Raw genomic sequence first — 23,321 nt, forward strand, 5'->3', positions numbered from 1 at the left:
CAACAAAATCAAGCTTATGATGCTTCACATGATGCTTAAATTTTTGTGTTTTCTGACTGAGAATTACTTGCCCTGTTATTTATTTGGGGGATAGTCTATGTTATAATTGGCATCTTTGATTTCCACACATCTTGAGAAATCCTTGGGCTATTATCATTAGGTGCTTTCCTGAGAGTGAGGAGAGAAGACTGGTAGTTGGAGCTAAGAAGTCTCAGAAAAGCCACATACAAAAAAAAATTAATGAAAAGCATTCGAACAACAAATGTTTTCAAAGAAAATCATCATCACTTGGATACTGGGTCAAATCCCCAGCTGGCTTCAGTGTAGGTCTTCTGATTTCTGCCAGATATGGATCTGGCTTATGTAGCTTTTGCAAAAATGACCGACAAGGCTTGGGCTTCTCAGTAAAGTAATTCATTAATCAATATATGCTTATCATACATATAATTTCTGAAAATGAGAAGAATTTTGTCCTTGCATAAAGCCCTCTAGAATCACTGGGAAAATTTGCATGGACTTCATTGAGTTATGGATCACATCCTGTATATATCTACATTTTTAAATCTTTTCCAGTGCTTCCTCTTTCAATGGAAATTAATAGCTTCTTGAATTGAAATGACCAGTTTCCGATTTAGTTTTGCATAAGCAGAGTCCAGTGGCTGGTTTGCTTATTCATTAATCATAAAAATATGGTGTACAGTTAGTTATGTAAGTGATTATTTTGGCACGGAAATGTCTGCTACTTTTATGCCTGTGCAGAAGGATAATATCAAGTGCAGCAGAGAACTTAGAAACCCATTCACCTTGATATATTCCTTTATAAAGAACACACAAAGATTCATAAATTGCTCTGGAGCCAATCCTGATTTTGTAGATGTTAGCATAATGAGAGGTCAACGTGTCCAAGTATCTGCATTCAATTGTGCAGTTACGGGGAGAAGCAGCAAAAGTTCATGTGAGACTTCTTTTGAATCCTCCTGGCCACATATGACCTATGTAAAATATTTTATTCTGAGAACATTTAAAAATGTAAACATTGCAGTTCCTATTCGTTTAAAAGTCTGAACAGTCAGATGAACAAGGTTGAAGTGGCCCCAAACAATGCTAAGTTCTTCGTTCCCATTCAGCTACAATCTTTTGGGTCAAGGAAAAGGGACAAGAACAAGATGTGATGTGCCATTGGAAAATGGTAAGCAGCAAGAAGCAAATCAACATCAGATGCAAGTCAGAGGTTTGTTGAAACAGGTTCAGTACTTGGTTTCTTTTCCTGCAGGCTTGCTGGAAGCTGAAATTCTGCACTGGACAGGGTAATTCAATACGCTTGGCGTATAAGAAGTTGCCTCACTGGCACAGACATCTTCTATCTAAAAATGAAGGAAATGCTAGTTCCACCTTTGTCTCCTTCCAGTGTCCTTGCGTCACTGGCACCCCATTGTCTTTTCCAAATACAAAGAATAATCCCAGGCTTGATTCACTCTGCTTCCATTTGTTGAGGCCAGAGCACTGCCATGTCCTTGCTCCTTGTAATAATAAACCTCATGAATTCTCTCTTTTCTGGTCATTATTGCTACTTTATGGAAGGAAATGTGTTAGGTTCAGGTTTTTATTTTCAAGAAAAGATGTAGGCAGATTACAAAAGTTTCATTATATTGGTCCCACTGAAGTCTCCTTCTCTGAGAAAGCCATGCCTGAAAAGTAGTTCCTAGATGGGAAATTGGTCCAGTCTCAATTATTTATTTCTTTTTTACACGGTAAAACCCAGAGCCTGATTGTAAGAAAATGTTAAAATTTCTTCAGCGCTTTTGGAAGTATAATGGGTATCTGTGATGGCAAAACTAGTCTAAACATTTTTCACGAATACAAATATTTTGAACTGAAGAGATTAATAATCAGTTTCTTGTGTCTTTTCTCTTAGCTGCTGCTTTGTTCAGTAGCTAAAAAAACACAGGCCAACCTGGTGCATCTTTTGTACAACTCACAGCCAAACAGCAGTACCAGCAGGAGAGAGGGCTGCACATAACAGGTGGAGAAACAGGAGAATGGAAAGATGGAAGGAATCAAGTATAAGGTCTCATGATTTCTTAATCACTATGTCCACATCTTGTTCCATAATGCATACAAGATTTCAGCCACCCAATCTACCGAAATCCCTCTCACAACATGTCAGTCTTTAACTAAACATCCCCCTCTCATCTTGATGGGTTATCCATCCCCATTGGCATTTTGCTGTCTTCTGCATTATCCTGCTATTTTTTTATGCTCATGCTATTTGTGAGTCTTAACATACTTTTGCCCTACCAATCACTTAACACATGGAGATTTCTGGGTTTCCCAGCTGTTTGCATCTCTCATCTTTACTGTACTACCTACTGCATTTGCCAGTGTCCTATCAGCCAGTCATCTTGACCATCAAACCATCGTAACTCAGCATAGTATCTGAAGGATGCTGCTGGAAGGAGAAAGGCAGTTTCAGTGCCTCAGAGTATCCAAGTAGCCCTAATGACTAAAATTAATCATCCCAAAAGGGACTCGGTCAGTATTACCAGCACAGCACCATGTTTCCCCACTGCAAAAGGAAGATTTTTATAGGCTGCTCTGTTCCCTTCCTCTAACTCACGGCTTATAAGAGAGCAAGGCTCCAAAGCTAATATATGAAAAAGAAGCTCTTGCTCAGTCAGAGCAGACTGTGGTAGTGTCCCTCTTGCCTCGGCACTGTTTCTAGGCTGTCTCAATATGGGTATCTCAAGATCCCATTATATCTCAGAAGGAGTATCAGGTAAAGGGTTGCGTCTCTTCAGAGATCACCTCTGAAAAACTGTCTGCAGCTCTGGACTGGGGATGGACCAATGAATAACGGGTTCCTTGCAGCCTACATGGTGCCCCAAACGATTGTTTTTGTTTTTTTTTTTTTTTTGTACCGGGACATCCTGAGATGCTGCAAGCCACGCTCTAAATTCAGGACCCTCTTCCACAAGGAAACCCACGGCTAAACTGGGAGGCTGTGCTCACCCTCCGTCCCCACGTCTCATGGGCATGCTCTCCGCACAAGGGGTGCGCAGTAACTCCTAAGTGGGTCGTTCAGCGCTGCTCCCTCTGCTCGGGGCTGCTCGCTCGGCACCCGCACACCCCTCCCACGTCGCGGGGTGTCGGTTCCCGAGGGCTCCGCCGCCGGGCCGGCCCCGGCCGAGGTGCCGCCGTCGGGAGACCCCGGCCCCCCCGCGCAGGGCGGGGAGGGCGCGCTGGGGCCCTCGGAGAGGGAGGGCAGCGCCGGGGGGAGTGGCCCGGCCGGGACGGCCTCATAAATAGCCCTCGGCGGGGCGGCGGCGGGAGGAGCCGTCGGAGCCGCCGCTGTGGTTGCGCGCCGGCCGCGGTCGGAGGCGAGTCAGGACCGCGGACAGCGCCCCCCACCCCCCGCGCCGCCCCGCGCCCACCATGACGGCGGAGACCCACCTGCAGGGCGTGGAGATCTCGGCCGCCCAGTTCTTCGAGATCTGGCACCACTACGACTCCGACGGTGACTCCTTTCCCTCCGGGGCGGCGGGGGCGCGGGGGGCGCGGGGGGCGAGCCCGCGGGAGGCTGGGGGGACAGCAGCGCTGCCCGCCCGGAGCGGCCCGGTCCCCGCCCGCCGCCGCAGCCCCGGAGCCATCGGGAGCGGGGCCGGTGCCGGGAGAGGCGCGGGGGAGCCGCTCGCCGGGAGGGAGCAGCCGGGTCGGAGACTCCCCTGCCGGCGCTGGAGAACGGAGAGAGTTTGGAGGGAGCGGTGACGGCAGCCGTAACTCTTTCTGTTGTTCATTCAGGCAATGGGTTCATGGACGGGAAGGAGCTACAAAACTTCATCCAGGAGCTGCAGCAGGCACGGAAGAAGGCAGGCTTGGTAGGTTAATGTTTCGCCCCACTTTTCCGTCTTCTTCGGGAAAGAAGAGTTTTCTTGAGCAAACTCCAGTGCCCCGGTTCCTTGTGTTCTCTCTTGCCATCCCGCGGTTCACGCACCTGCCGCACCGGGCAAAGGGAAATAGCTTGGTTAGGAATGAGCAGGTTGCAAATCCGATAAATCGTCTGGTTTGGAAAGGTGAAACCAGGGTACCAGGGTCCGCCTCACTGATGAGCGGCTCCCGCTCGTACCTTGCGAGGCTACAAGCTGATACTTCTGACAGTGCTGAAAAAGAAAAGTCAAGAAATGTATGGATGCTGTCTTTCTGTCCTGGATGGGACCTTATCCCACGGCAATTAATCTGATCTGGTCCAAATATGTACTCATTAAAACTAGCGGGGTCAGGGGGAGAGACACTCTCGCACCAAAAAAAAAAAAAAACGAGAAGGATGAAAAATACCCATCACTTCAGGGTAGTTGGACTCTTAATTTCTCACCTAATGGGCAGCACGGGCTGAAATGCGTTTCTGCCCCTTGGTGGTCACTAAATAGATCTGCAGATGACTCCTAAACACTTATTGCTCTTCACCAGGAGTATGAGTGCCAAATCCTGGCTGTTTAAATGGCTCAGAGAGACAGCGAAGTTCTTGAAAGTGTTGTCAAAACACATCTGTGTATGAGTTATTGAAAAAATTATTATTAATTTCTTCCAAACGATACCCATGGAGGGAGGGAAAGGAAAAGGGAGAAAGAAAGAAATTAAAGATTCTGTGTAAAAATACAGCCACTTTTAGCATCAAAGCCCAATATATAACTTAATAGAATCAGTCTAAGTGAATCTATGCTAAAAGAATTCTGAAAAAACAGAAAAAGAAATAATTTAAGTGATGATGTGTGCATGGAGAAAATAGATTACACTTTCTAATAAGAATGCCTCCAAATTGAGAAATAGCTTTTCAATAATTGACTTTGCTTTGAAAGTTCCTATATATTTTAGACCTAAATTCAGAAAAAAATAATTTATATGAACCTTAATTGGTTTTGTGGAAAGTTGTATCATATAAGTTGTATGAGCACAAACTTTACACATATGAAAATCTGTCCCTCAGCAATGCCTCTAATGTGACTGCAGTCTAGGTAGCAGTTAATTCTGACAAGAGATGTTGGTGTAGGCTCTCATTTTCCTGAGTGTAAGTTCAAACTAAAATTAAAAATGAAATAAAGCAAAATTGAAGTTTAAAAATTCAAAACAAAACACAAAATTGGAAAATCAGTGTGGGTGTTTTAGAAGGAAAAGGTCTATTTTTTTTTTTTCACAGAAAAGATTAAACAACTTTGATACATTTCAAGTACTGCAACAGAACAAATCTCTCTTCTATGCTAAAGTGCCGGAAACTGAAGTTTGCTCACTAGAAAGAAGATATTGAAGCCTTTTTATATTTAGTATAAATGCCATTGTTAGTAGAAATGCTAATATATTATTGAGTAGTTAAAAATTGATTAGAGGCTCAAGGTAAAAAATATTCATAATTTTAAGGTCAGGATCTATTCTCTCTCAAAGCAAGTGTGGATCTCTTAAAAACATAGCCTACTCAAAGCAACATGGAAACCCTTGCAGGATTATTCTTATCTGCTACAAATGTTATAACGTATATGGGTTTTTTTAAAATAACTCCTGACAGTATCTGACACTGTATTTTAAAAATGCTCAGATGTTTAGGTTTTTCTGTCCCATTTCTCTGATTCAAACCTAGCTTTGGAGTGTTCTGCTGGAAAGAGCAATCTACAGTAGCAAAACCAAATTCAGCACCTGCTCTGTGGGCTCTGGAGTACAGCTATATGTCATCTTAGGTTTCAAATCTAACCTGGTTCTTGCACTTGAAGGCTCATTTGCTAAACAAGCATCTCATTAGTTCATTTCTTGTCTCATGGGACACTAATTCAGTATCTTTGAATATCTATTCTTTTGCCAGGAGGGACACATTGAGAAACTAGTGTAGGCTATATGTCATTTCCTTGTCTGTCCTTCTTTTAACACCCCAAAGCTTCTTTGTCATCATTAACTTCTGCATTTCAGGTCGCTCTTCTGCTCACTATTTTTGAAATATTCAATTATGCATTCTTCATAGCTGGATTTTACATCAGTCATGCCATATGCATTAAAGAATCACATTGATGCTGTCATTGAATAGGATGGTTTAATATTTTCCAATATTCTTCCCAACTGCAGAACTGTTCTAATTATGTTCTGATGCTAATCCTTGCATTAATCCACTCAGTAAGCCTGTACTTTCACAGCTGCTTTTTTCTCAGACAGAGAAGTGGCATGCAGCTTGATTCAGGCTAGCCCCCCTGGAAGGGGGGAATGTCTACTCAGAAGGTTTAGTGCTTGGGCTTTGGAAACATTAGGCCTTTTTTTTCATGCGTTATGGTAGATACTGAATTTATCTGGTATAACTTCAGCCGTGCTAAATGAACTATTTTTTAAAGATAAAAGCCACAAAAGTGTATCAACATAGTTTCTGTTTATTGTGACCCACATTTATGCAATACATTCTCTATTTGGGAGTGCCAAGTGCCAAAAGAAACCCTGGGGAATAAGTGACCAGTGCAGAGGTTGATAAAGTGCCAATAGGTGGGTCTTGTCTGAGCTATTCCACATCTGTTTTTAACTTTCCCTGCCTGTATAGATAATGACAATATTTCTGCACAGAAGTATGTTATTTATGAGTACAATTATGTCAGTGTTGTAGTGCCAATTATCCTTACATTGTCAAATGGTCTCAGAAAAAGCTAATTTTTTTCCACTTCTTGGAAAAGTATCTTTTCTGAGGTGTCTGATTAAGGCATGAAGGGCTGGTTTCTTTATTTCAAAAATTGAGCACTGCATTTGTATCAGGTTTAGGACTAGACTTGGTTAAGTTTAGGCAATTTTTTTGACCAAAAATATTTATTTGAATAACATAACTCAAATAACTCTTCAAGCAGCTCATGAGCAGGTTGAGTGAACACCAAAAAACCTCACCATAATTTCTGAATAATGAACTAGAGGATAAGTTTCCTGGTTTGTTTAACCTGTAATCAACTGTGCCTCTTTCAATGGCTGGACATTGTCCAGCACTGCAGAGCTGCTATTAGAAAGATTAGTAAAATATTTAACCAGGACTAATTAAAATCCAAGTGTCTAATTCTCCATTCTATCTGCTAAGCAAACTTGTCCCCACTATGGGATCATAGATGAAAGGTGACTTTGAAGTCCATTGTATTAATAACCACATCTCTAATTAAAGGCACGGCAAATTACTAACTTGCTATGGATGACTTTGACAGAAATAGGATACTAGGCCGTGGCTGTATCAGCCACAAGGAACTGACATTTTAGTTAGCTGTGGCAGGTGAAATTTGGGACAAGCTACAATGGACTTTGTACAGCTGAGAGTCCCCGTGTCTCCAGTGAGAAAATCACTTAGGTCCTATATAATCAGATCTATTAAAACAACTAAACCTTTAATTTCCAAAGTCTGACATAACTTCATCTATAACTGTAGAATTGTCCATTGTTTCAATATAACTGCAACCCTATTCTTGCTGAATGGTTTCACTAGCTTCCACCTCTAAGAAATACAATGAAAATTAAAAGTTTAATCAGTATTGAAGGTTGATGACATCTCATGTCAAAGAAATGCAGGTCAAGTTGAAGTGTGAAATCAAATACTTAGATATTTACCCTAAGGCTGGCACTTTTTGCCGTAGCCTAGAATGAGAATAGTCTTTAGAAGACAGATGTATAGAGGGACCATAATTTATATGGACAACAATGATGGTTTATTCTGTCAGATTAAAGGTACTGCTTAAGGTTTTCTCCTGACTAAATCTCCCTTTCTACTTTGAAGCAGTGACATTTTGACTCTGTTTCCATGATAACCAAATACTAAACAGTGAAAAATATGATATTGTGATGAGATTTTAAGACTAAAATAGCATCCATTGTTCAGGAAAAATCCACTCAAAGACGTGGAAAGACTATTTTGGTGTTCAGATGTATTATATGAAATTTTTTCCTTATTTTGAAAGATTCTGCACTGCCTTCAAGTTACTAATTTAAAAATGAAAACTGAGAAAATGCAGTAATAATTGCTTATGAACTTCACTGTCACCATCTCAAACAAAGGAACTGTTAGACACGTCTTCCAACACATCTGTCTTTATATTTTTTTCATTCTGTAAATGAAAATAACATTCTAAGCATTTAGATGTCAATCATTCACACTGGCTATAATAGAATTCCCTAGGAAGTAAAATGAAAAAAAAATTCATTTAAACTTGATGAGTCTAGCTGCAATGTGTGAATACTTCATTAAAGGTGGTATATTATTTGGCAAATAATAGATTATTCAAGTATGTTTATATATGTTTATTGTATTTTAAAGTAATGATTCTATCATTGTAACTTTGTAGGATTTAACTCCTGAAATGAAAGCTTTTGTGGACCAATACGGGAAATCTACTGATGGAAAAATAGGCATAGTTGAGGTAAGACAGTTACTTTGTAACTTGACTTGAAGAAAATATATTTAGCACAGAGCAATGTGAGCATAACATGCCAATACTTTCGATTTTTAGATACACAGAATATTTCTTCCTTGCCCTTAAGATCTTTTTATTTTTCACTAATGAAACTTTTTCATTTACAAGTAATGTATTCCTTGCCACATTCCAGACACTTCACCATAAGTCATTTAACTTTTCTCTCTTCATTCAATACAAATAAGCATCAATAGCAATTTAAGTTTTCTACAAAGCAGAATAAAGTTCTATTTCAGAAATTTAAATTAAAAAGGTAATTTGATAAGAAGTAATGTGATGTAGTGCTACCTGTGATTTTGAACTCATGCTCTGTCACCATTCCTAATAGTGATAACATCTGAGTGAAGTTAATAGGGCAGTCACTGTATGTAGTCTATTCTAAAAAAAACCCCAAATATTTAACCCAAGTAAGTCAGCATGTTAATTATGGCTAAGAATGAATTTCTTAGGATTTCCTTTCTTGAACTTTAACAGAACTGCAAGCAGAAAATTCTCACATGCCTTACTCCCATTTTCTGAAGAGGCAGAAGATAACCAGGTTCTCCTCATACAGCTGCTCAACAATTGTATAACTTAGACAACTTGATAGGAAGCAGGGAACCATTGTGTTTTCTCTGAATTTCACTCTTCAGCACTGCAATTCAAAAAAGAGAGTTTGTTGGGTTATAGGGTTACAGTTTGAGAATTCACTTCTCTGAGCTTAAATCAACGACTCATTTATGTCACTCTGAGTGCAGTGAGACTGCGGTTTTATTATTAAATGATTCTGTATTTTTTCCTGATAATAAGAAATCTGACCTAGAGAGCTAATTAAAAAACAGCTGGAAACAAGCCAGGCCTGCAAAATTTCTACAGTGACCACCTTTGGGTCAGCATCTAATTTTAAAACTGAGGACTGAATAGAATGTGTAGAAGTCAATAGAAAGTATCACTGCTGATACAATAGATAATTTCAAGATATCTTTTCTATCATATATCTGAATTTTATATACTTGTTTAAAGGCATATGTAATTATGACTAAGCTGCCACAGAAATGTGAGCAATTTGCTTCACTTGCAGCCATAATTGATTTTTAAAAGTGCATTATTTAACAATACTTAGAATTGATCAAATAACTTTGCATCTAGAAAGAGGTATAACAACTCTTTTTGTTTTAGACTAACAAATACTAATTTATTTGTTATTGAAGAATTTTATTTAAATTAGTCTTTTTGAATATCTGTGGAGCCAGCACTGATGCAAGAAGAAGGTGTGAACAGTGCCTGAAAAAGACTGTACTTCTTCACTTAGAAAAGATAACTGGAAGTTTTACCTTTCAAATTCTATTTCTGATTCTGACTTAATGAGGGAAGATGAGCAAATCCAATAGGGTCTGATATGGCTCACCACCCCCAGTGAAGAGCCAAGCATGCTCAGCATTCACGGAAGCAACTGAATAGTGATAGTATGGAGTTCAGCGGCTGAAGGGACTTTCTCCCTTAATATAGCAGTTTCCAAACCCAATAGCTGTATTTTGTTTCTCTTACATCAGCATGAAGCTTGATTTGGAAACTGCTGATGGGACTCATGAAATGTGTGGTACGTGCCGAGCAGTATGATATTAAAGTTGGTACTTGGATTTGACTCTCTTCCTTATATTAAAAAAATTATCCAGTAATTCCAGATTGTTCCCATTTACGTGTACATCAAATAGCTTTTTCTGAAAGCTGTGTGGACGCTGTTCAAGAAAACTTACGTAAAGCCATTCAGACTCCTGGCCCTCAAAATGGACACCCAGCATTTGACAAAGAATGTGCTAGCCAATAATGAGCTTTCAGGAAAGGTCTGTTGACTGAGATAAAGAGGAGGCCTGGGTGGCTTCATAGAGGAAAAAGTGGATTTTCAGCTCAGATCAAGTGTTGATTCTGTCTTTGCAAGCACACTGCAGTTAGTTTGCTGGCTATTATCCAGTGTCCTCCAGCTAAAGGCAGAGCCTGACCTGCCCACTTTCTTTCCATTGTGTAAGAGACCTCTAATTCACCTTTTGTACTCATTGAGACCAATGCTTTTACTAAAATGTGGCTGTGAAACCCAAGGTTTCAAAACTCAGAGCTGCAGCAATTTCACATTCAAATTATTTGAAGATTACTGCTGCCAAAAAATCGACTACTTATTAGCCTAAAATATTCTTTGTACTCCCATGCTCTATTATGAGATTTTAAAAAGCAAATTCATGCTATCAGGCAAAAGGCATTTTAAATAGCATTAAATATCAGTGGAATTTACTTAGAGAACAATGTCAAGAAAATAGTTCTGATATTGGTTTAGGTACTGAGAGGTTTTTTTCTGCTAGGTAGCCTATAAAGACACACCTCAGCCTGCAGCTGACCAGAGAAGAGTCAAACCAGTCTCAGGTTTTGTAGTTGTCCTCTATTATTTGTGATCCAGAGATAACCCACCTTCTCCATAAAAGCAGCAAAGCTCAAGGCTCACTAAACTACTATTGCTGCCATACACACACTTGCAGTTGTCTGCGCTCTTACTCAACGATGCTCACAAAGTCCCCCTATGCTTATCCCCACAAAAAAGTCATCACTTAAAATAGCACCAGGTTTTCATCTTTCTTCTTGGTAGTGGTATAAAACTGGGACTGGGAAGTTGAACCAGTTTCCACACAATCTACTCATCCCTTTAATACTGCAGAGTTTTCCACAAAAAGAAATTTAATGCTTTCCCCTGAGACTTTCAGAGGGTGAGAGGTATAGCTTAAAATAAGGTAATTTTCTTTCAGAGGTAATATATTCTGTGCCTCAATTACAGTTTCATACTGCTAATAAGCTGTTAATGATCCTTTGGACAGTTACTATTTTATGGTGCCCTTGCAAAATTCACAGGAGTTAGCTATGTCATTGAACGACATCTTATTTATATTTTCCACACAAGCAAACCCTTTCCCATTGTTATAATCAGTCACTTTACCCAAACTATCTTTTTTATTCTGAATAGTTCTTCCATTCAACATTTGCTGTTAAATAGGAGCATACTCTAAAAATCAAAGCCTTTCTGTCATGAGAGAAATAAGACATTTTTTCATAAATCAGAACTTAGACACATTTAGCTATTGCGTACACGTAAATATATACTCACCTATACGTGTATATTCTATTTATGATGGAGAAGGTTTTGAAAGCTGCTGACAAAAATGCATTTCTTGGGTTGATTTTGATTTCATGTTCAGCCACTTAGCAAAAGCACTCAGAAGGTTCTGATGGGCCTGACAGCCTGTCATCAGCTGCGCCATTTCGGTAAGGAGAGTGCTCTGATGTGTCTTTTCAGCTGTACCAACAATGAAAGAATTTAACTGATTCCTGCACATATGATTTTAGAGAAACAAGAGATATGTCTCCATAACTTTGTTGTGTCTGTGAGGTGAGAGCTGAAGTCAGTTATAGCTCTGCTGGTTCCCAATAAGAAAGCCTCAGCAATTAGGCAATAGCACTGAAATAGGCAGAACAAAAGATTTGAGGGTGTGAAACGAAGACAGAAAAACAAAAATTTGAATCAAAATTTTAAGATGGGACTCCAGAAAGTCTGCAGATGTCATTTTACATAAAAGAATGCAGCTAAGAAATCTGTCTTCCTCCATTTTCTCCATAGTAAGCACAGCTGGTCTATTCTTCAAGTAAAAAGTTTTTTTTAATCAAAACATATTTCATACATTTTGAGAACAGAAAAAAAAATTGGGCTTTTGTTAAAAACAAATAATGAATTTACATTAAATTATACAGCATACTTTCCATCTTCTACATTTGTCACTTGCCAAAATTGAGTTATAGTAAATGAACATTTTCAATAATCAGTACAATAATGTCTGATTTTTAAAAAGCTTTTTGTAGAGAAGAGGCATTGGAAGAACCATCCCCGGTTTTGCAAGGCTAAAAGCCCTCTTGATTTCTTTCTTTTATTTATAGCTCTTTTTTAACATGTCTCTGTAACTGACAAATGAGAACTGCCATCCCTTACCCTCCCTGTTTTCCAGGGTTTTTTCTCCTGGCTTTTCCTTATATTTAACCATTTACATTACACACATGTTCTTCATGTCAGCGTTCCTTTCTTTCTTGCTCTTCCTTGGTATCTGAGTAGTCTATATTTCTGTTTTCTAATTCATGGTCCTTCACACTTACCCTCTGTGAATCCTTGTGTTATGCTTTCCCTTCGTGATGATTCAATGGATTTTAATACAGATTCCAATTCTGCAGGGGTGAATTTTTTTCCCCTTTCCCCAGCTATCCTTTTGGTAAAGTGCTACCTCACTCCCTCCTCTCAGACCTCAAGCTCTGTTTGACCTTGATGGCTATGACAAAGCTGCAGGCCAGAAGCCTTTCAGAGGCACCTTCCAAACACTGCAGCTAGCAGCATGAAGCTTCCAAGTGGGCCACAATACAGCAGCAGCAGTATGAGCACAAAGAATTCCCCACAATTTAAAAAATATTCATACTCTATTACAGGCTCAGCTGGCCTGATGAAGAGCCAAAATTCATTCTTTCTTAAATTCTCTTACAGCTTGCTCAGGTATTGCCAACGGAAGAGAATTTCCTGTTGTTCTTCAGATGCCAGCAGCTAAAGTCAAGTGAAGATTTCATGCAGGTACAGCGTGAAAAGTTGTCTGTTACAAAACCATCAAAGACCTGCTTGCCATAAACATATCATTAAAGCATTCCCATTCTGATTGCAGACCTGGAGGAAATATGACAGCGACCACAGTGGCTTCATTGATTCTGAGGAACTTAAGGTAAACCAGTATCCTCTATGAGCATGCACAACATGAGAACAGGTGTTGGATTACAGCCTGTGCTGCTATCTCTTTCTTCAGATAGCCAACTGTGCATGTTTTTGCATTTCAAACATGACAAAAAATGCAATACAACTAGCTGATGTTTTTATCACCAGTAAATTATTTAAAGTGAAACTCTAATCTGATCAATGTTTTTTAAGCCATGTTTTAATTCAGATCAGTGCTGGTATCAAATGACTTAGGGTACTAGGTAGCTTAGAAGTAAGAAAGATTAAGAAAGCAAGAGGAGTCTCTGTCAGCTATATTGGTTATCTTTTTTGGCCTCTTAGGGAAAAGAACTGCTTTGTTGTGTTTTTTCTTAAGAGCATCACTACTATTAATCACTGTGCTGCTGAACAGTTGATGCTGTCTCAAGTACTACATAACCCTGCAATTTCCTAACTAATACTGCTAGACTAACACACGTGGTATTGTGCTGCCTCTGCTTGGTTTAATATGCACAAATAAGAGCAGAATCAAGGTTACTCCCTTAGCCATCTCGGCCTTGCACAGTTAAGAAATCTTGAAAAAAGAGTGATTTCATTTCCCTAGTCATACAACCAACACCAATTTGTCAATGCTGAGTTAGTGTCACAGAGTCACAGGGTAGTTGTTGGGAACCTCAGGAGGTCATCTGGTCCAACCCCTCTGCTCAAGCAATACCACCCAGAGCCAGTTGCCCAGGACCTTTTTCAGATGGCCTTTGCATGTCATCAAGAATGAAGACTCTGCAGCCTCCATGGGCAACCTGTGCCAGTGCTGTGTCATCATTGCAGTGAAAATATATTTCCTGATGCTCAGAAGGAACATTTTGTGTTTCACTTTGTGACCATTGCCTCTGGTCCTGTCAGTAGCCTAGCTCCATCCTCTTTGCACCCTCTCTTGAAGTTTTTATATACTTTGATGATGTTCTCCTGAAGCTCCTCTTCTCCAAGCTTAAGCGTCCCAATTCCCTCTGCCTTTCTTCATAGCAGAGATGCTCATATACAGCAGCTTTCTGAGTAGAAAGGTGCCATCTTCCACAGTTCAACTGCATTTGATTCATTATTGTAGCTTTACATTCAAAGGAGTCAAAGCAATTCATATCAAGAGAACTATCTGTGTTTATCCATCTAATTTGGACTATTTTGTCCATATGTGGCATAAAGAAGAGTGATGTAAGTTTTAAATAAAGCACCAGGAGATCAAACTGTTCAAAATCTTTACTGTTCTTCTGCTCAGAAAAGAAATCCATCACAGAAAATTCACATCTTTTTTTCCTTTTCCCTTTCTCTTTTGAGTTTGATATCTGTGTGACATTTGCTGAGGATCTAAGCTTAGGGTAACGCTCAGGCAGACAAGCCCATTCTTCTGCTGACTGGTTGCACCAGACCAGTTTTTAAAGTTGCAGGATCAGGAAAAGGTAGCACTTGAGAACTCTCCAGCTGTTAGATGATGCCTGCTGACTGCTATATTTTAAAATAGATTTTAAAAGGCAGGGTTGATTGAGGGCCATCTGAAGAATGAAGACATTTAAACTGCATCTCTAATGGTTCATCTCTCTTGTGCTGGGAGGTTTCATTTGCCTCAGAGAAAGAGGTCATTTTAACACTGAAAATAAGACATAAATGTCCAGTTTTATTTTTAGATCAGTATTTCTTGGCAAGCCTAAACATTTTAAAGTATTTGCTATGGGAGGTGTACACCCACTTACAACTTTGTAAGTGAAATTTAAGCTAAAAAATCAAGAAAACTTTCTAACAATAGTAATGACAGTAGAATATGTTGTGTAAGGGGGAGGCAGACTCTTCATCACTGCCTATATTTAGGAAAGGTTTGGCAATAGCTCAGATCAGAGACTAATTCAGGAAGTTTAGATAGATAGAATCCTTTATTGAGACATGGACTGAATAGCCTTTTAATTTCCCTTCCAGTTCTATTTTCCATTGAAGCACACAAGATTAAATATTAGACATGTTTCTGTAGTATCCATTCACAACATTTCAGTCGTGTTCTTCATTATACAAGCTACCAGGAAGGGCCTTCAGCCTGGAGGGGGCCAGGCTGTATGAACTATAGGGAGTGTTAGTCATACCAGTATTGACATGGTTGCATTCAGGTCCAGGAATACAAGTATATTTTCCTATAAGCTCTCCCATTTTCTGTCTTGAAATGTGGCCAAAAATTCTGCAAGGATAATGACACTCCAACAGATGACAGAAATTAGGTCCTTCATCAGGTCTTGTAATGCCCTTGCTTTACAATTTAGTATCTTCCTTGTTTTGAATGTCACAGATCGAGTACAGAAATTTTAAACACTGAATGGGTGGAAACCATCTTATTTTTTAAAGTGAAAATGGCTTGTGTTTCAAGTCATGTGACATCAAATTCTCATTCAAAAATGCAATTAAATTGGCTGCACACATTTAAAATACAAAGTAGGAAGAAGCAATGTTCGCTTCTAGCATCAGGTAATGCCATAGGCAAGGACAAAACTCAATTAATCATTGATCTTTTCTTTAAAATTGTTCAGATTCTGCAAGAAGTGATTAGGCATACAAGTTTCAAGGAGACCCAAGGTTAATTAGTTTAGTTTACTGATAGTGCATATTTAGAAGCAGTACACTTAAAAGCCAAACTTCTTTCCAAATTCACAATACAACAAATGGCATACAATGCAGGAAGATTTATTAGTTACTTTTTCCAAATAAAATGCAATATACTTGAACTTACTAAAAGAAACATATACTCTTAGCTGTTAATAAATATTTTTTCCTACTTATTTGGCACTGCAGTAGTAAATACTAAAGTGGAAGTAAAATAGTATTTCCCAATACTTTAATCTGAAGTTAGCAAGTCAGACATTTTACACTGTAGATAAAAATTCAAAATAAATTCTATTTATTTTAACAGAGCTTCTTGAAAGATTTATTACAGAAAGCAAATAAGCAAATTGAAGACTCAAAGCTAACGGAATACACAGAAATAATGGTAAGTTTATTTAAAAGCATAATGGGTTAATGGGAAGTTACTCAATAACTGCCCATAATGGGTTAATGGGCAGTACTGCTCAAAAAGAGAAGTCCAGAAATTTTTAACCTTCTTGGTATTTATATAGTATCATGCCAAGCCATTGTGTTTTCCCTGGTTTGCTCCCGTGTGCTGTTAGCTGTAAAACCAACAGTCTTCACATTTCATAGGAGCAAAATTGTTCTTGTCATAATTATATTGCTTTGATCAAATTAATTTGGTGTTACTTTCTATATTTTGCATTCTTTCAGAGCTGTGTCTGTCTCTTGTCTTAAAAGATATCACTGCATGATGGCTTCCTTAAATTTACAAATACCTCACTCTTTCTCCCCTTGCTTTAAGGAAGATAGTTGATATTTTAGATAAACACTATAGCAAAACTGTTGCTTCCTTAGTCATCCCATCCTTTGAACAATCCATCCATCCATTGCTATGGCACTCCATGGTAAGGACTAGTACTGGCTTCTTCATGGGCTTTTCAAGAAAAAAAGACAGAATTCTGGTCTTCAGGAAATGTATAAATCCACATTTTTTGTTTTACCAGCTTGTTTTCATCCTAAAATACTTGTAACAATCAAAAATATGCTAGGTAGATGCACTAGGCCTCAAACTGGCTTAAGACTGGCTGAAAAAAACTTGTGTTTCTTCTAGAAAAAGTCTGCTGGTTCATTGTACCAGTATAAACCATTTACATAGAATTGTCACTGTTCCTTTACTGCTGAAGATAACATTTTCATTCAGGGAGCTTTTTGACCTCCATCCTAAAGTGTGCTATAAGTTCTGGCCTCTGAAGAGACACACATTGACAAAGAGTTTAGTTAAAAGAGAAAAAAATAAGCCCAGCTCTGCAATTGTCTCTGCAGAAAACAGAAGGATAATAAAAAAACACACAGTCCTGCGCAGCTGCTGGCAGGCAGAGCCAGCCACTAACTCATCAAAATACAAAATAAGTTTACTTCACAGCTGCCTCTGCTTACCTCCCTCAAATGCAAATCTGTTTTCCTGGGAAATGCACACAAGGCAGATGCTTTTATGTAAAGGAAGGAAGTGTTAAAAGGAACCACGGTGTTGTATAGAAATAAATGTTCTTAGAATTGGTCACTTTTTTCTGGTATCCTTTATCATTTATTGTGTATTAACAAAATGAAATTAGGCCTTTTTTTCATTGCCTCACATTAGCTCCCTCTTTAAAAGGATGTATGTTTATGTATATACCTTGGTACAGGATGTTGCTTTTCCTCTTACCTATAAATGACATCTCAAATTACTGGAATTGAAGGTGATGGGATGCAGTGTGGGTGGTGGTGCTTTCAATACAATGCCTTGTAGTCTGCTGCTTTTGTGACTTTTATTGCACAGCAAGTGCAATATAATGTTCAACAGTAGAAAAATGGAACTATACAGACTTAAATACTGGAAAAGCAGGAACAATATCTTCATCTACTTCTAACAGCTATTATAAGCTGTTTGTGCCTGTCAAATGGCAGGAATTCATTCTTTCAAGGCCTCAAAGGAAAACACTTTAATAGTAGAGCTATTAAAATTATTAGAAATAATAATAACAACTTATTTTGTGAACTCATATTAACATAGTTATTACTATAATTTAATTATGCTTATTTGGAGAGATTTATTTTCCTATTTTCATACCATCAAGAAAATAGGATCATCTGCAACATCTGTTCACTTTTTTTTTTAATATTTCACAGTAAAAAAATACTGTCTTTACTTAAATAGTTAGACCTATTCAATTGAATGAAATGTCAATTCTTTTCTTTCTTGGGAATTGATTGCCTTGGATTCTATTGCACTTAACCCAACAGTTTTACATCTTTATGAATAGAGAATAATGATTCTATTACCCAATCACGCCATGAAGTCAAAAGTAAAATGTTATCACATCAACACTCCTCTCATTTATAAATAATAACATGCACCATTTCTCATACAGGAAATTCATTCAGCAGTGTAGGCAGGCTAAGACCTACCTTATTGCAGGTTAATCAGAATTGCTCAGCTGCTTTCTTATCAAGATTTTGCAGTAGAATTATTTACTATAAATTACTTAGTCAGTACTTAAAATAAACGCATTACACAGCAAATGTGACCTGGGGACATCATTTCAGGACAAAGTTAATTGGATTTAAGTTTTCCAAATTAGTGTTTTCTTCATTAGGTTGATTAATTTTGATTGATATATTAAATATATATATTCTTTCAGCTCAGGATGTTTGATGCAAACAATGATGGAAAATTGGAGCTTACTGAACTGGCCAGGTATGTCTTCTGTTTCTTTTCACAACAAATATCATATACCAAGTGCTGTAATGGGAACAGTTAAATATTTTGACCTTTGTTTTTTTTTCTCTCCAAAGACTGCTCCCTGTACAGGAAAATTTTCTTATTAAATTTCAGGTATGAATATTCACATTCTTCAGGTAACCTGTTACAATCACACATAACTGGTGTCATTAATGGGTTTGTTTTCCTTTTGGCATTTAGGGTGTCAAAATGTGTGCAAAAGAATTCAATAATGCCTTTGAGATGTATGATCAAGTAAGTCTTTAAAAGATGTTTTTATTAATGGTGTAGTTTATTGGCACTTATTTTCTGAATTGGTGAAGAACTAGCCATAACCTCTGGAATTAAAAATAAACGTTTAAACTTATCTTTAATGGTATTTTTCAGGATGGCAATGGCTATATAGATGAAAATGAACTTGATGCCCTACTGAAGGATCTCTGTGAAAAGAACAAAAAGGTAATCCTAGAGGGCTTCTTTCCCCTTAGAGATTAGATTTAATTTGGATTTTAAGGACGTTTTAATCCACCCTAATAAGATAAATATAGAGCTTCTAAGTCATAATTCCTGAAGTCAAAGTACAACTAAAAATTGTGGTGGAAATAATAGCAGTGTAAATCCTGAACTAAGGAAGTTGTGATTACACAGTTACATTGTCAAGAGCTTGCTTGCTTCTGAGACACCAGCTAGCAGCAAGCTAACACATGGCTATCATATAATGGATAACATACAAATAAATAAAAAACATTTTAGTGTGTTACTGTTGGACAGGCTGAGAATACCTGAGATTTTTTCTCATTTCCTGCCATTGGAAGTAAACTTGTTCATGCTGATAACTAAACAGGATTATAAAGCATTATCTGTTCTTTAAATAGGAACTAGACATTACCAACCTTGCAACATACAAGAAAAGCATCATGGCCTTGTCTGATGGAGGAAAGCTTTACCGAGCAGAATTGGCTCTTATTCTCTGTGCTGAGGAAAACTAGAGCTCTTCTATCATGTCCACTTAACTAGTGATGTACTCTACACAATAACTGTGCACTATAAGGGAGTAGGCTGTATTTTTAAACTGCATATAGAAAATTAGCCAGGATGTGTGGCACATTCCTTTCAGTTTGTTTCTATACTGTTTGTAATGTACAGTTTTTGTAACAATAAGATTGATAAAGAGAATGTCAGTGTTTGGGCCAGTCTATATATTCAAAAAGAAACTAAATATGTCAGGGTTGGTTTTGGTTGGGTTTTTGCTTTCATAAACACAGCTGGAGAAAAATTAAACCTGCTGACATTGTTGTGGTCATCATATCCTTTGACACTTGCGACATTTCTTGTTAAACTACTTGACAAAAAGATCGACACATAAACACATATCTTTCCCAAAACAAATAAATGTGGGATTTTTAAATATGAAACATTAATTCAGATTAAATATGATCTAGGTCTGAAATAGGAAAGAGACATTGGCATGTCTGATTTCAAAAATTTAATAAGGCACTAAGAAATATTTTGAGTTGTTAAACCTTCCACTTACAGGTCTGTATTCTCTGCAGTCTTACAATTACTCTTCTCATTGCGAATTCATAGCATATAGACAAAGCATTTATCTGGAATAGATCTCCATGCAGTAGTTGATAAAAATATAGTGTTCTCAATCTAGCTGTTTTACTGAATTTAAACATAGGCACTTCAGAAATAAATGCCTTTAATCTGTCTTGAAATCCTGGCTAAATGACAGGTAGTATAGTTAATACACAGATTAACATATGATATTATAAGTGTACCTTTCATGACTATTGCTGTGTCAGAGAATATGACAATCCATTTTCTAAACTATTTTCACATTTTGCAGGTTATAATTATTCTAGTAAATTGCTGTTTTTACATCATATTCTGTGTAATCTATAATTAAATTTAATATCCTAAGATTATTGGTGTCTAGTTTGTGTATCTCCTGGATTCTTGTATCTGTACCATGTAAAGGACAAACTGACTATTTTAAAAAATGTGCCTCCTTGGATCTTACACTGAATTATTAGTCTATCTCACTAGCATTAAAATTTGACATTAAATGAAGAAAAAAATAATACAGATTTTATAACAATTTAGTAATTTAGTTTACATTGTGGGCTCTGCTTTTTATTATATTAGAGATGTATTTTTTAAATGGGAACTATACTATGAAGCAGCCCTATCTTCTTGCATCCTTGGGGTTTTTTTGGGCCTGGCTCCCTTTTTACTTTACACCAATTTTATGCCAGACAACTTCATGAATGTCCAGGCCACCGCTCCCAGTAAGTACTGGATAAGGAAGGAAACTGGGGTGTCTATTAATGCCAATAAACCTATGCTGCCTCCATGTACAACTGCTTTGGAAGCAATTCCAGGTTAGCAGATTAGCTATACACAACTTCTCAGATGCACTTCTGTGTCTTATTTAACATATGGAAGCAAATGCATTTTATTTGAAATGTGTCTCAAACAATGAGGCTCAGTCCTTCAAGATTACAGTCAATGAACTCCCAATGAAATGAATCCTTGAATTCCTCAGTGAACTCAAGCAACTAAGTACCATTTCAGGAAAGGCCTGATGGCCTTGGGCTCCCTCCAGCCTGAGCCTCAGAAAGTTAAGGGGTAGGTGGTACTGAACGGGGTCTTGCTGGGAATAAAAACCACACAAAAAACTAAAATAAGGTTAAGCCAGTTCATTCTCACTGTTTTACTCCCACTCCATGCACAGTGATTTAATGTCTTACCTGCTTGTCTCCTCTTTTCTCTATGCAATGTGAAATACAATTGTGTACATGAAGTAAAGGAAAAGTGAATCTGCCTATCAGTACAATAAATGATTGATATTGTTCATATTGTCCACTTGAAATCCTGGATTTTGCCTTATTTTAACATTTTAAAAGTATAAAGAAAAAAGCCCCAAACCTTGTGTGTAAAAATATGTTTGCTACATCATTACAGTGAGAGATGAAGCTTTTAAAGTGTTTTGACAGTCACCACAGAAATTGAAATCTGTCTTCCTGAACATAAGTAAAGGTAACTGTCACAAACCCGTTCTGAAGTCACCCTTGTGCTACTGCTGCTGCCCACCAGCTGGCTCTGCTGCAGGACGCAATGCAGAAAGCAGGTCTCAGTCACTCACAGGCAGGGTGTTTCCTGCAGTTATTTCTCTTAAATAAAACTTGGATTAAAAGGCAGCAGTTCAGAACCCCAGTTCTAGCAAAGGTGCCTACTGTCAGTGCAAAGCAAATTGTGACAAGTACGGCTAAGACAAAACTGCTGTAATACCCCCTGGTTTTAAACTCTAAATCACTCCTGGGCAGACTGATTTTTAAATGTCAGGGTTGGGGCAGAACAAGGCATAATTACAAGAGAGGTAATGATAGGGAAGACTTCTTCCTTCTGGTAGACATCTGGTGACCAAAGAAAAATCGTAGCATGTACGAAGATTATTTACATGATGTAGTTCAGATATGCCATATTCCAGCTAAACACAGAAACTGAGACAGAGCTACTTGGGATCCCCTTTACTGAAGCTATTAACCATTTTGCTGTCTATAAATACTTAATCTACTACAATAAACACACAAAGAAACACTCAAGCTAACAAATACCAAAACTCACTGTCCTACAAATTACAAGTATGCTGTAAAATATTTTAGCCCATTCTAGTTTAAATATGTACAGATTAAAACTTAATGTAGCACTAGGTAGTCAAATCAAAGAAGGTGACCTTCTAGACATTTTAGAGCACAAACCAGCAAACTGAAAGAAAAATAACAGTAGTAATGATGAGGCCCTTCAAAGCCTTGGCATTATAAATGCAGTGTTTGCTGACAGAAGTAAACCTTAACAGTACCAGGTCAGCCAGAGTGAGTGCCTGCTTCCACCTAGGCCCACAGCACTGTCCACCAGTGGAGCAGCGGCCGGGTGATATAGAATGCCCAGGCTAGAGCAGCAATGTCCAGCCAGCCTCCAGCCAGTCGAGCACTGCCTAGGCGCGAAACCCAGGCCCTGTGCCCAAGCGGTGTTGCGCTTGAAGGCAGGTGGCCGCAGGTAGAGAACTCCAAAGCTGCAGGACGCTGAAGAAAGGGCGACTCACGGCTTCTTGGGAAAGGAGATTTATTGGAAGGGAAGGTGACGGGTCTGGGAGCTGAAGTCCGGAGCCCCGAGGCAGGGAAAAGCCTCAGGTTATATAGGGAGCGGGCGGGGTTTAGAACAACAAATCAAGAGAGGGGTACAGAAGTTACATTGAAGACTGACAGTGGTGAGGAGCCAACGGGAGACAGTTGCGGGTGGGGCCCTGGCCCCTGAACCAATCACCCAACACCCTAGCCAGAAGCTTCTGGAAAAAGAGGCAGGGGTGCTGGGTGACAGGCAGGCAGCCAGGGGAGGGGAACACACGAGATACATTGGGGAAACCATGACAACGTGGGAGGGGTACAGAGATTGACATGTACTGGAACTTCCGGGCAGAACCATTAACACAACAACTGAGGGGAAAACGGAACGAACATAGAACAAACCACAACACACCAGGGCACCTCAGGGACCATTAACGCTGCCCAGCTAACCATTCTGGAGAACACCATGTGAATTTCCACCAACAACTTAATCAGGATTGAACACAGCCCTTGAAGCAAATACATTGGCTTTCTTTTGTTCACTGCTTCACTGTTCTGTCATCAACAGTTCATGTGCAGTATTATAGCACTGATCTAATCTTCCC

The 23,321-nt window shown here is 38.6% G+C and overlaps 1 protein-coding gene across 1 annotated transcript; it reads left to right on the plus strand.

The window, feature by feature from the left end:
• Window positions 1–3,321: 3,321 nt before the first annotated feature.
• Window positions 3,322–21,461, plus strand: CALB1 (calbindin 1). The gene is made up of 11 exons (XM_036406775.2): window positions 3,322–3,514; window positions 3,799–3,875; window positions 8,331–8,405; window positions 13,003–13,086; window positions 13,175–13,231; window positions 16,166–16,243; window positions 18,504–18,559; window positions 18,658–18,697; window positions 18,785–18,838; window positions 18,971–19,042; window positions 19,459–21,461. Exons 1-11 carry the CDS (start codon window positions 3,433–3,435, stop codon window positions 19,570–19,572), a joined length of 789 nt encoding a protein of 262 aa, XP_036262668.1. The 5' UTR covers window positions 3,322–3,432; the 3' UTR covers window positions 19,573–21,461.
• Window positions 21,462–23,321: the final 1,860 nt, after the last annotated feature.

Source organism: Molothrus ater, chromosome 1 (assembly GCF_012460135.2).
Source record: "Molothrus ater isolate BHLD 08-10-18 breed brown headed cowbird chromosome 1, BPBGC_Mater_1.1, whole genome shotgun sequence".
In the NCBI taxonomy this organism is placed as follows: domain Eukaryota; kingdom Metazoa; phylum Chordata; class Aves; order Passeriformes; family Icteridae; genus Molothrus; species Molothrus ater.

What these genes read in the sequence shown, in the direction of transcription:
- CALB1 (XM_036406775.2), top strand. Translation starts at nt 3,433, where the DNA reads ATGACGGCGGAGACCCACCTGCAGGGCGTGGAGATCTCGGCCGCCCAG. An exon ending in CAAGTGAAGATTTCATGCAG is followed by an intron (nt 13,087 to 13,174) that starts GTACAGCGTGAA and finishes TTCTGATTGCAG; the next exon opens with ACCTGGAGGAAATATGACAG. An exon ending in CCTTTGAGATGTATGATCAA is followed by an intron (nt 18,839 to 18,970) that starts GTAAGTCTTTAA and finishes GGTATTTTTCAG; the next exon opens with GATGGCAATGGCTATATAGA.